Here is a 13,063-nt window from a genome sequence, read left to right on the forward strand (position 1 = left end):
TACAATACAAAATCCATGTGTACATCTGTGTCTTATCATAGTCCCTGCTGTTCCATAAGGTGTATTTTTATCTGTTTTTAAATCGGATTATACTGCTTGCATCAGTTACCTGATGTGGAATAGAGTTCCATGTAGCAATGGCTCTATGCAGTACTGTGTGCCTCACATAGTCTGTTCTTGACTTGGGGATTGTGAAGAGACCTTTGGTGACATGTCTTGTGGGGTATACATGGGTGTCCGAGCTGTGTGCTAGTAGCTTAAAAACAGACACCTCGGTTCATTCAGCATGTCAACACTTCTTACAAAAACAAGTAGTGAAGAAGTCAATCTCTCCTCCACTTTGAGCCATGAGAGATTTTCTTGCATATTATTAATGTTAGCTCTCCGTGTACATTTAAGGGCCAGCTGTGCTTCCCTGTTCTGAGCCAATTGTAATTTTCCGAGGTCCCTCTTTGTGGCACCTGGCCACACGACTGAAAAGTAGTCCAGGTGTGACAAAACTAGAACCTGTAGGACCTGCCTTGTTGATAGTGTTGTTAAAAAGGCAGAGCAGCGCTTTATTATGGACAGACTTCTCCCCATCTTAGCTACTGTTGTATCAACATGTTTTGACCATGACAGTTTACAATCCAGGGTTACTCCCAGCAGTTTAGTCACCTCAACTTGCTCAATTTCCACATTATTTATGACAAGATTTAGTTGAGGTTTAGGGTTTAGTGAATGATTTGTCCCAAATACAATGCTTTTAGTTTTTGAATTATTTAGGACTAACTTATGCCTTGCCACCCATTCTGAAACTAACTGCAGCTCTTTGTTAAGTGTTGCAGTGATTTCACTCACTGTAGTAGCTGACGTGTATAGTGTTGAGTCATCCGCATACATAGACACACTGGCTTTATCAAGGCCAGTAGCATGTTATTAGTCAAGATTGAAAAAAGTAAGGGGCCTAGACAGCTGCCCTGGGGAATTCCTGATTCTACCTCGATTATGTTGGAGAGGCTTCCATTAAAGAACACCCTCTGTGTTCTGTTAGACAGGTAACTCTTTATCCACTATATAGCAGGGGGTGTAAAGCCCTAACGCATACGTTTTTCCAGCAGCAGACTATGGTCGATAATGTCAACAGCCACACTGAAGTCTAACAAAACAGCCCCCACAATCTTTTTATCATCATTTTCTCTCAGTCAATCATCAGTCATTTGTGTAAGTGCCGTGCTTGTTGAATGTCCTTCCCTATAACCGTGCTGAAAGTCTGTCAATTTGTTTACTGTAAAATAGAATGGTATCTGGTAGAACAATTTTTTTCAAAAGTTTACTAAGGGTTGGTAACAGGCTGATTGTTCGGCTATTTGAGCCAGCAAAGGGGGCTTTACTATTCTTGGGTAGCGGAATTACTTTCGCTTCCCTCCAGGCCAATAAGATACGGCAAATAAGAGTGGCAATATTGTACGCTATTATCCTCAGTAATTTTCCATCGAAGTTGTCAGACCCCGCTGGCTTGTCATTGTTGATCAATAATATTTTTAACCTCTTCCACACTCACTTTATGGAATTCAAAATGACAATGCTTGCATAATTTGATCAGTTATACAGTTACATCTGTCGCCAATTGGATGGAAACCTAGCTAATGATGGTGAAGATTTGGAGTCAGGCAGTATAGTGTACAAATACATTTGGGTGTAAAAAGCACCCTTTCTGGTAAAGCATGCAATTAAAGCGATTAAATCAAGCTCTTCATATCCCACTCACACATTCGACACTATGCAAAACCTCTCACACAGGCTCCCACATATTAATCAGTGTGTAAAGACATTAAAGTTTACAAAAGAGGAAAACTTAAATGAACTGAACACATGGCTGATTGAACTATACTGAACAAAAATATAAACGCAACATGTCCCATGTTCTTCCCATGTTTCATGAGCTGAAATAAAAGATCCCAGAAGTGTTCCATACGCACAAAAAGCTTATTTCTCGTAAATGTTGTGCACAAATTTGTTTACATCCCTGTTAGTGAGCATTTCTCCTTTGACAAGATAATACATCCACCTGACAGGTGTGGCATATCAAGAAGCTGATTAAACATCATGATCATTACAAAGGTGCACCTTGTGCTGGGGACAATAAAAGGCCACTAACATTTGCAGTTTTATCACACAACACAATGCCACAGATGTCTCAAGTTGAGGGAGCGTGCAATTGGCATGCTGACTGCAGGAATGTCCATCAGAGCTGTTGCCAGAGATTGTAACGTTCATTTCTCTACCATAATCCGCCTCCAATGTTGTTTTAGAGAATTTGGCAGTACGTCCAACCGGCCTCACAACCACAGACCACGTGTAACCACACCAGCCCAGGACCTCCACATCCAGCCACCCAGACAGCTGATGAAACTGGGTTTGCACAACCGTAGAATTTCTGAACAAATTGTTGGAAACCGTCTCAGGGAAGCTCATCTACGTGCTCGTCGCCCTCACCAGGGTCTTGACCTGACTGCAGTTCGGTGTCGTAACCGACTTCAGTGGGCAAATGCTCACCTTCGATGGCCACTGGCACGCTGGAGAAGTGTGTTCTTCCCGGATGAAACCCGGTTTCAACTGTACCGGGCAGATGGCAGACAGTGTGTATGGCGTCATATGGACGAGCTGTTTGCTGATGTCAACGTTGTGAACAGAGTTCCCCATGGTGGCGGTGGGGTTATGGTATGGGCAGGCATAAACTACAGACAACGAACACAATTGCATTTTATCTATGGCAATTTGATTAAGGTATCTGCGTCCAACAGACGCATATCTGTATTACTAGTCAGGTAAACTCCATAGATTAGGGCCTAATGAATTTAATTCAATTGACTGATTTCCTTATATGAACTGTAACTCTTTGAAATTGTTGCGTTTATATTTTTGTTCAGTGTATAACAAAAGACAGACGAAAGTCACTTTTACTGTGAATCAATCCACACATGCTCAGCAGCAGACGAGTACATACAGTGGAGCGGGAGCTCTTCAGAGAGGAGCTACCCTTCACAGAGGAGCTACTCTTCAGAGCTGAGCTATTGGACAGGCCGTCAGACTGGGGAGAGAACAAGGTTCATGTGAAATATGATCATCACAAGATCAAACAGCCAATAAGGACCTCAAACTGGCGGCTCGAAGTCACAGATCTCAAACTGGCGGCCCGCGGGCCAGATGCTGCCCATGAGCCGATTTAATGTGGCCGGTTGTCTTAATAAATACAGCCCTCGGGGGAAGACCGAATATGGCCCCGCAGGAAAAATTAGTTTGAGACCCCTGCTCTTAGGAGCGACAGACAAACGTGCTGTGAGTGTGTTCACACTGCAGATTACTAAAAAGTTGTGAGAACGAACGGCACACCACACCAAGTCATAGCTACATTTTGACAGTTGGTGCATGACACTGCAAAACTGTGAGGTTAAATGATAAGCTGAATGTCTTTTTCGTTAGGAAAATACATTAGTAATGGACATCGAATTGTTTATTAAACACTATCTTGCAGAGTCATTTGAGGTAGCCTAGTAATTTGTCTTTAGACTTTAGTCTTAATGTAACCATCTCAGCTGTTTGAATGTCATTACAAGCCACAAGGATGTTAGCCTAGCCCATGACAACATAGAATATAGCCCTGCCTAATATAGCCCAGCTATCTTCCTGTGTCGCCCAGCTGTGAATTCAACACTGGTCTTTTAGACAGCAGCAAACCCATCCCCATTTCCCTTCTGCACAAATCGGTCATGCCATCCATCCCACCTTTACCCGGAAACACACACATGCACACACACGACACAGACGCACCACCAGGTCTCTTCGACGAGAGGTGCTGGCCAGGCTTTTATGAGATGAGCTTCCCAGGTCTCGCAATGAAAAGGTTGACTTCAAAACCAGAACATACACACACATCACAACAGAATTACTCAAGGAACATTAATGTATTCCAATTTTTAACAAATTCTAACAATTAGACACACAAGCCAATGGTTTCACACATCAGTGTGGCTTTCCAATATAATTCTACCTCCATATTAATAGTCAGACTAAAATAATGACATGACACTGTCAATGAGATTATGTAATGTACACACCCTGTAGCTTCCAGTGCTACGGACCGACATGACATCGTCATCCTGTTGCAGAGAAACACGGGGACAGACAAATAGGACGACAAGACAAGTCAGGAAATAAGATAAAGGTGCGAAAGAGATTGGTGAGAAAGAGATGTGAGATAAAGCATACAGACCCGACGATGATGGCTACTGGATCTAGTACTAGTTCCAGGGTGCCGGGCCTTCTCTGTGTCAGCCTGGAGATGGAGAGCGTTGGTACTTAGAGACGAGGGAGATGCAAAGGAAGGCTAATACTCTACGTGCAATGACATAACCACGCATAACACATCTTGATGTTAATGTTAGGCCAAAAATCTCCAACAACTTGCGCAGCTCCATTAATCCATCAGAAACACTGCAACAGGAGCTGTTCAACCACACAGACAAAAAGGGAGGAAACTTGGGCTTCCACACAGTAATCCCTTTGAAAAGTTACTAGCTAGCTACAGTATTGTATACACAGTCCTAAACGCACATTTTTTCATTGGTCGTTCCACCTCAAAAATGATTTCGATACCCACCATCTCAGATTGTTCTGGAATCAATTCTTATTTATTGATTTTTTACCCCTTTTTCTCCCCAATTTCATGATATCCAATTGGTAGTTACAGTCTTGTCCCATCGCTGCAACTACCATACGGACTCGGGAGCGGCCAAGATCGAGAGCCATGCGTCCTCCGAAACACGACCCTGCCAAGCCGCACTGCTTCTTGACACACTGCTCGCTTAACCCGGAAGCCAGCCACACCAATGTGTCGGAGGAAACACTGTACAACTGGCGACCGTATCAGCGTGCATGCGCCCGGACCGCCATTGGAGTAACTAGAGCACGATGGGACAAGGACATCCCAGCCGGCCAAACCCTCCCCTAACTCGGACAACGCTGGGCCAATTGTGCGCCGCCTCGTGGGTCTCCCGGTAGCGGCCGGATGGAATCGTTTCTGTTGTTAGAAACAGATAAGATTAGCATTCCTGCAGCATTATTTTGTTGAAATATAATTAGATCTCTGAGAAATTAAGCTAATTGATTGCATCCAAATTGGCCATTATAATTTCTAGGATTCATATAATATTCAATAAATATAGTACCTTACATCTGATGTGGACAAAACTTTTTTCTAACAATAAGTAAGACATGAGGAATCCATAGGAATGGTCAGTCACCCACGGACCCCCCATGCCAATCCCACCCCAACAAGTATATAGTATCTGTTTTCTGTGTCTGACAAGTAGTATGGAGCTGCGGCTCAGAGTATTGTTTCTTCATCCTATGTAATGTATTCCCAATGAATTTGATGGTTTTTTCCCTCTGTTCAGAGGAACTACAGAAACGGTTTCAAAACAATCTGTGATGGTGGGTGTCATGGCTTGCTAAAATGACATGGAACAACCCCACTGTGTTAATAGCACACCATACTCTACAGGTCAGTTCCAAGTAACATATCCAGGGCCGACCCTTGCTTTTGGGGGCCCTACGCCAGTTTTGGTTGGGGGACTTTGCAACCGATCAGGGGTGAGTTCCCTCAAAACAAAGATAATCTTTAGCTTACCATTGGACTTAATGATCTAAGTGACATTGGACTTAATTATCTTTATTTTGGGGAACTCGTAGGGCTGTGGCGGTCACGAAATTTCGTCAGCCTGTGATTGTCAAGCAAATAACTGTCAGTCTCACGGTGATTGGCCATTAATTAACAAACAAATGTAGCATCAGGTGCGCTACCTGAAGGTGTTCGAGCCCAAGCTGAACTACAGTGACCACGACGTCATCAAATGGGTGCGCTACATCGGTCGCAGCGGCATCTACGAGACGCGCTGTTAACTGCCCCCTCGCGATCGGGTGGAAAGAGGGGCGCAACAGGGAGGAGGCTGGAACAAGGGAGGGAGCGAACGACAACAACATGGGATCGCTACCTTCCCATCGCTTCTGTTTTTTCGGTATTTTTTTCCAATGGGCTGACAAATGAAAACAAAACAAAAAACAGGACCATGCGTTCAAAAGTATTGAAAATTATGAAATGATTAAACGCATGTATGTATAAATAATGCAAACGTCCTGTGGAGTACAAAAAATACCATCTGCATCTAAAGGGTATTTTCCCTCTTTTAAACAAAAACTACATTCCACCCCCATGACATGTAGTTTCTTCATGTAGTCCTACTGAGCAGAGCCACATAGGGCTCTGGTCAAATTAAAGCCACAAGTTACATTACCATAGTAGTCTACTATTCCTCTACCCCATCTATTCCTCATGGCACTGAATTAGTGGACGACTGTCCCCCTTGCCCATAATCACAGATCTAGGATCAGATCACGCACCATACCCTCAATCCTAATGTATTAGGAGGATAGAAAAAGTATCTGACCATGTGTCATTGGCTTAGGGGTAACTGCTACCCTCCCTCTCTTGATGCTGGCGTAGTAGTGTGTGTGTTGCTCTTCTGTTCTCCTGTCCCACCTCTCTCTCCCCAGCCCTGTCCCTGTATCTGTATATCCAACTAACACGTCTCCTGTCCCGCCTCTCTCTCCCCAGCCCTGTATCTGTATATCCAACTAACACGTCTCCTGTCCCACCTCTCTCTCCCCAGCCCTGTATCTGTATATCCAACTAACACGTCTCCTGTCCCACCTCTCTCTCCCCAGCCCTGTCCCTGTATCTGTATATTTAGCCTAGTGAGTAGTTTGCAGCAATATGCAGTGTAGATGCATCCATTAAGTGTCATGCCATTTTATACGTTTTGATTTTATAACACCCCGCCTTCCCTGAGTATATTAGTCATGAATCGTCATGTTTTTGTATTTAGCGCTTTGTTGTGCTGCTCTAAAGTTGTCTTTTCCTGCACTCGTCCTCTACTATTTCCAACAGCTGTTAGTGTCATGATTCCTCTGTTGACCCAGATATAATAATGAAGATTTTTTTATCTGTGGTTCCTGTCGTTTTCTGTCTAAGTGCTGCAGAGATTCCTTCTGTGTTTCCAAAATTGTCGGTTTTAGGAACTAACTAAATGAATCGACAATAAACTGAGAACGGGATACATCTCTCTGAATATAAATATATCTAAACACATGTCTATATTGTATGAAGGGTGAAAATGTGCTATCGAGTAGAGCCAGTTGTTACTGTCTGTGTAGGAGACTCAGTTGAGTGAATATGTGTGTGTGTGTGTGTGTGTGTGTGTGTGTGTGTGTGTGTGTGTGTGTGTGTGTGTGTGTGTTGCTATTCTTCCCCAGGACCACGATCTGCTCAACATCTTTTAGGAGTCTGGAATTCTGGCTGTAAATGTATTTGTTCTGATCCCGACTGGAATTTTGACCCTCCCATAAGCTTTACATTAGCATGGGTGTATTTCTTGGCCAGTTAGTTCACCCAAATTACAATGACATTGGTTTCCTTACCCTGTAGGCCAGTCTATGGACAAGGTATGACAACAACATGCTTTGGTTTGGTTTCCCTTGCACTGTTGTCACATGGTAGCATTTTGGCATTTGTGGCACAAATCTCATTCAAGTCATTTGACCGATATTGTCATTTGTCGCGCATCAGTATGAAAAATGTATGCACTCACTAACTGTAAGTCGCTCTGGATAAGAGCGTCTGCTAAATGACTAAAACGTAAAACGTAGCATCTCCTGGTTTCCTGGTTTCCACACATAGCCTACAAGCCACTAATGCAGACCTTTGGAACATCTACATTTAAAAAAGTATAATAAATCCATGTAATATAGCCTATATCTCCACAATAAATCCATTATTTATTTTAGACAGGTCTAAAGAAACATGGTATGAAGAAAATGTAGTCTATTTCAGAAGAACAGAATAGCATACTCTGAGTTGTCCTTCTGTTAGGTCCTGATCTGGCTATGCCAAACGGCTGTGGGCTACACTAGTTTTCAGCAGACAAGATTTGCTTAGAATTCCATGGCATTATTTTATATTATTTTATAGTATGAAGAATCCAATTGAACAAAGCTGAATAAAACAGAAAGGATATTTTCTCCAAACGATTTGAGGGACTGTGCACATGCGGCTATTCTGTATTGAGCGGTTAACATTTTACATTTTAGTCATTTAGCAGACGCTCTTATCCAGAGCGACTTACAGTTAGTGAGTACATACATTATTCTTTTTTTTGTGTTTTTTTTCATACTGGCCCCCCCGTGGGAATCGAACCCACAACCCTGGCGTTGCAAACGCCATGCTCTACCAACTGAGCTACATCCCTGCCCTACGCTGGACGACGCTGGGCCAATTGTGCGCCGCCCCATGGGTCTAACAAAGAAATAGGTACTCCTACATGCTTAATTTAGAGTTATTCATGTAACTTAAATTACGGCCTTTGTGTGGCTGTAATGCACCCTAAAAAAATCCATGCCTTTTGCGGCCAGTGGCCGTTGTGCTCTTGGCCCGGAGTGCTGCGTTGTGCCCTTCTCCCTGAGTGCTGCAGGCTCCGAAGCACCTCTTACTCACATGGCTCTCCATCACGTGATCGGGTCTTTCTGACAGGCTACAAGTGAAGACAGACACATCGGGGATGCAACTGCGCATCCTTATCCAATTCCGAGGTGCATATTAAGATATTGGAAGAACTGTGCACATTTATTTTTCGTCAGCCAACAAGATGAGTAAGCCTAACGAACAGCAAAAGCACTAGCCTATGTCAATCTACATTTTACATTTACATTTTAGTAATTTAGCAGACGCTCTTACACAGAGCGACTTAAAGTTAGTGAGTGCATACATTTTCATACTGGCCCCCCGTGGGAAATGAACCCACAACCCTGGCGTTGCAAGCGCCATGCTCTACCAACTGAGCTACAGTACTATCCCCCATAGTACAAAAGTTGACCTATTCTATTCTGTGAGAGAAATCAATATTCAAAACATAGTCTGGGACAGTTGTGGAATGCAATAGATCCCAAATTAATACAACCACTAGCATCAAAGCCACTTTTTTACGCAATGAGGCTGATGCAACAGATCAGAACGTTTAGCTTAAAATGTTGATAAACTATTAGGCTATTTCTTCACATTATAAGCGCAGCAATGCGCATACGGCAGTAAGCTATAAGCGCGAATGTTCCATTAGCAGGAAAACACCATTATCAAAAGTGACCTTTAATGCTTTTATTATAAAGTTGCATTTTTATGGTGAAAATTATCTTCCCCAAACTTGAAACTCACGCGCTGCTTATGTATGCCAGTTAGGCTCGACACCCCGTTTAAAGCGGATTAACGTGCTTAATTTTAAGAAGTTATTTGGCCACATTAGTTGTGATAAAAACCTTATCAAAACATATAAGCTACATGAGGTGTGTGACTATGATTAGAAAAAGTCACCAAAAAAGGCATTGTCTCTTGCCTTAAGCTGGGCATCATTCACAAGTGATAATATATCATTCACAAGTGATAGGCTAATATGGTAATCCATCAGATTATTCTTGATTTAATCTTGTCTTTACAAATACTAACTAATAGATGTGTGAATGACCATCAGCAGCATCAGAGCTTGGAGAAGCCTTATTACCGTGACTAAACAGTCACGTGGAACTTGACTGCCTTCATGACTCGTGACCGCCGGTGTGGCGGTAATACGGTCACCGCAACAGCCCTAGGAACTCGGCCATTTCAGCAACGCTCACTCAATTGTGGTTAGAGAACAGAAAACAGGACCAAAGTACCTCATTCCAATGCATATCAACGTTATCCCCCAAACTGCCTCATTGTATAGCACAAAAGACCCAAATAAGGTAAGAGGCCAAAGCCAACTCTCAACGCACAGCCACAGATAAAGGTGTCTCCTCCTAAGCAAATACATTGCAGAACAATATTTATAATGTGATGTAAGGTTCTGTCATCAGAGGGCACTGTTTAGGGGGTAGAGAGGCCAGCTCCCACACACACACACAACATAACAGGCTGTGTTAGTACAGAGAGAGGCCCATGCTCCCTGGCCTAACGTTACCATCCATTGGTGGATCGAGCCCCAGCTTTTTCTGCTGCTGGATGAGGAGTGGTGAGAGGAGAGCTGGACAGAACAGGGGGAGGGAGGAAGGGAGTGCCAGGGAGTTGAACACACAAATATCTTATTATATGATATAGACTCAGTTAGTCACACAAGGTTCATAATTTACATACAAGGGAAAGAGAAAAAGAAATGTGAAAGATGGTTTATATACAGATATCTGGATTTGATCTATGAACATGCAGCACTTGTACACCCCAACACATTTCCTGGTTCAACGAGAGAAATGGCAGGATGTCTTTCTTGAACGAATCAGAGTTGACTAAATCATTGACTGTACCTGTATCACTAAATGTGTGTGTGTGTGTGTGTGTGTGTGTGAGAGAGAGAGTGTACACCTCTTTCTGTTGCCGTTCGAGTTCTCTCATTCGGATGTCCCTCGCCTCCGCCCTGGCCACTCTCTTTGCAGCCAGCCTGGCCTCCGCCTGTGGGACAAAACATGAATACAGTCATTAGCAGGGATGTGCATCTTTCCCTTTCAAGACAATTTCATATGTACTAGATACATGGGCTCCAATACGATACAGGAATGATACATTTTAGTTTGAAACGAATCGGTTTGATTAGAGGAACGAATCAATGCGATTCGGTGAATTACACTAACATTTCTTACATAAACACATTAATTGTCAATTAAAATCTGCTACTGACGGAGCTCATGAGCTGTGCCTCTGAGCTGGATCTGTCTGAGCCGACTTCTCTGTGTGTTGGTGTGTGTGTGTAAATTATGTACATGTGTACGTCTATTGTGTATGTAGGCACCTGAGCTGAGCCATAAGGGAAACTGGGCATCTACCTCCCCACTATTAGATAAGGGGGTGCAATGTTTGTCCCCCCACTTTTGATCTGAAATCACCCACTAATTAATTCGTCATTTTTGCAGAGTCAAAGTATTTGAGCTAGTAATGTATCAATATTTATCTTTAAAAAATGTGCTATGACATAGCCAATGAATATATAGCACACCTTTGGATTTCACCAGTCTCAAAATCAAATGGTTTAGACCATTTGGAAGTTTTTATGAAGTGAACTTGTATTTTCCTCCCGCTAAGTGCTGGTAGAAAATGTAATTGTTGTCCTCGTTATGGAATGATCAACTTAACCCTGTATATCTAAAAATGACCATATACAATGACTGTAAAGCAAAAATATCCAGGGCCGACCCTTGCTTTTGGGGGCCCTACGCCAGTTTTGGTTGGGGGCCCTTGCGACCGATCAGGGGTGAGTTCCCACAAAACAAAGATAATCTTTAGCTTACCATTGGACTTAATGATCTAAGTGACATTGGACTTAATTATCTTTATTTTGGGGAACTCGTAGGGCTGTGGCGGTCACAACATTTCGTCAGCCGGTGATTGTCAAGCCAAATAACTGTCGGTTTCACGGTAATTGGCCGTTATTTAACATAAACAATTGTTGCATCTCCTGGCTTCCACACATAGCCTACAAGCCACTAATGCAGACCTTTGGAACATCACATTTTAAAAAGTATAATAAATCCATGTAATATAGCCTACACCTCCACAATAAATCCATTATTTATTTTAGACAGGTCTAAAGAAACATGATATGAAGAAAATGTAGTCTATTTCAGAAGAACAGAATAGCATACTCTGAGTTGTCCTTATGGCGGTTTTAGAGCAGTGTCTTCTTCCTTGCTGAGCGGCCTTTCAGGTTATGTCGATATACAGTAGGACTCGTTTTACTGTGGATATAGATACTTTTATACCCATTTCCGCCAGCATCTTCACAAGGTCCTTTGCTGTTGTTCTGGGATTGATTTGCACTTTTCGCACCAAAGTACGTTCATCTCTAAGAGACAGAACGCTTCTCCTTCCTGAGCGGTATGACGGCTGCGTGGTCCCATGGTGATTATACTTGCGTACTATTGTTTGTACAGATGAACGTGGTACCTTCAGGCGTTTGGAAATTGCTCCCAAGGATGAACCAGACTTGTGGAGGTCTACACTTTTTTTTCTGAGGTCTTGGATGATTTCTTTTCATTATCCCATTATGTCAAGCAAAGAGGCACTGAGTTTGAAGGTAGGCCTTGAAATACATCCACAGGTACACCTCCAATTGACTGAAATGATGTCAATTAGCCTATCAGAAGCTTCTAAAGCCATGACATCATTTTCTGGAATTTTCCAAGCTGTTTAAAGGCACAGACAACATAGTGTATGTAAACTTCTGACCCACTGGAATTGTGATACAGTGAATTATAAGTGAAATAATATGTCTAAAGAATTGTTGGAAAAGTAACTTGTGTCACGCACAATGTAGATGTCCTAACTGACTTGCCAAAACTATAGTTTGTTAACAAGAAATGTGTGGAGTGGTTGAAAAACAAGTTATAATGACTCAAACCTAAGTCTATGTAAGTAAACTTCCAACTTCAACTGTATATATTTTTGATTACCTTACAATGTCATAAAGTCATTACAAGTGTTTTATTAAGAAGTGTAATAGACTACTGAGATGTTGTTTCATCTAACCTGTTCAAGCAGGAATGCATGATTCAAGATATTTTGATGTGCAACCTAATCCAGGGATTGTCATGAATTTTGGGTTGACAATTAGGATACTGATATATTTTACTGTAGAAATAGGGGTTAAAAATTTGTTTTATGGTTTATTTAATAGAGATGAATTTGCCTACATCTTTATGTGCACTAATAACGTATAGGCTTGATTCTTTTTTGATGAACATATTATCAAATAATATTTAAAGGACAGCTTTTTTCCCCCATCTTTGTAACATCGCAAAAATCTGAAAATATTCCATGCTTTTGTCACTTCTAGATTAGACTACGGCAATGCTCTACTCTCCGGCTACCCGGATAAAGCACTAAATAAACTTCAGTTAGTGCTAAAGACGGCTGCTATAATCTTGACGAGAACCAGAACATTTGATCATA

At 42.2% G+C, this 13,063-nt stretch overlaps 1 protein-coding gene across 3 annotated transcripts in view; it reads right to left on the reverse strand.

Moving 5' to 3' along the window:
* The window catches only part of lrrfip2 (leucine rich repeat (in FLII) interacting protein 2), a 68,246-nt gene that overhangs the window by 20,198 nt on the left and 34,985 nt on the right, over positions 1 to 13,063 (reverse strand). For 2 of the 3 annotated variants that reach the window (XM_084153666.1, XM_084153667.1), the window contains exon 3: positions 10,484 to 10,570. In XM_084153666.1, the coding sequence (XP_084009792.1) occupies positions 10,484 to 10,570 (87 nt within the window). Of the gene's footprint in view, positions 1 to 2,989; positions 3,074 to 3,813; positions 3,892 to 4,100; positions 4,143 to 4,255; positions 4,319 to 10,085; positions 10,149 to 10,483; positions 10,571 to 13,063 lie in introns of all 3 variants that reach the window. The other variant, XM_084153668.1, reaches the window with a different exon arrangement.

The sequence above is a fragment of the Coregonus lavaretus genome (assembly GCF_964263955.1).
Source record: "Coregonus lavaretus genome assembly, chromosome: 36".
NCBI lineage: Eukaryota > Metazoa > Chordata > Actinopteri > Salmoniformes > Salmonidae > Coregonus > Coregonus lavaretus.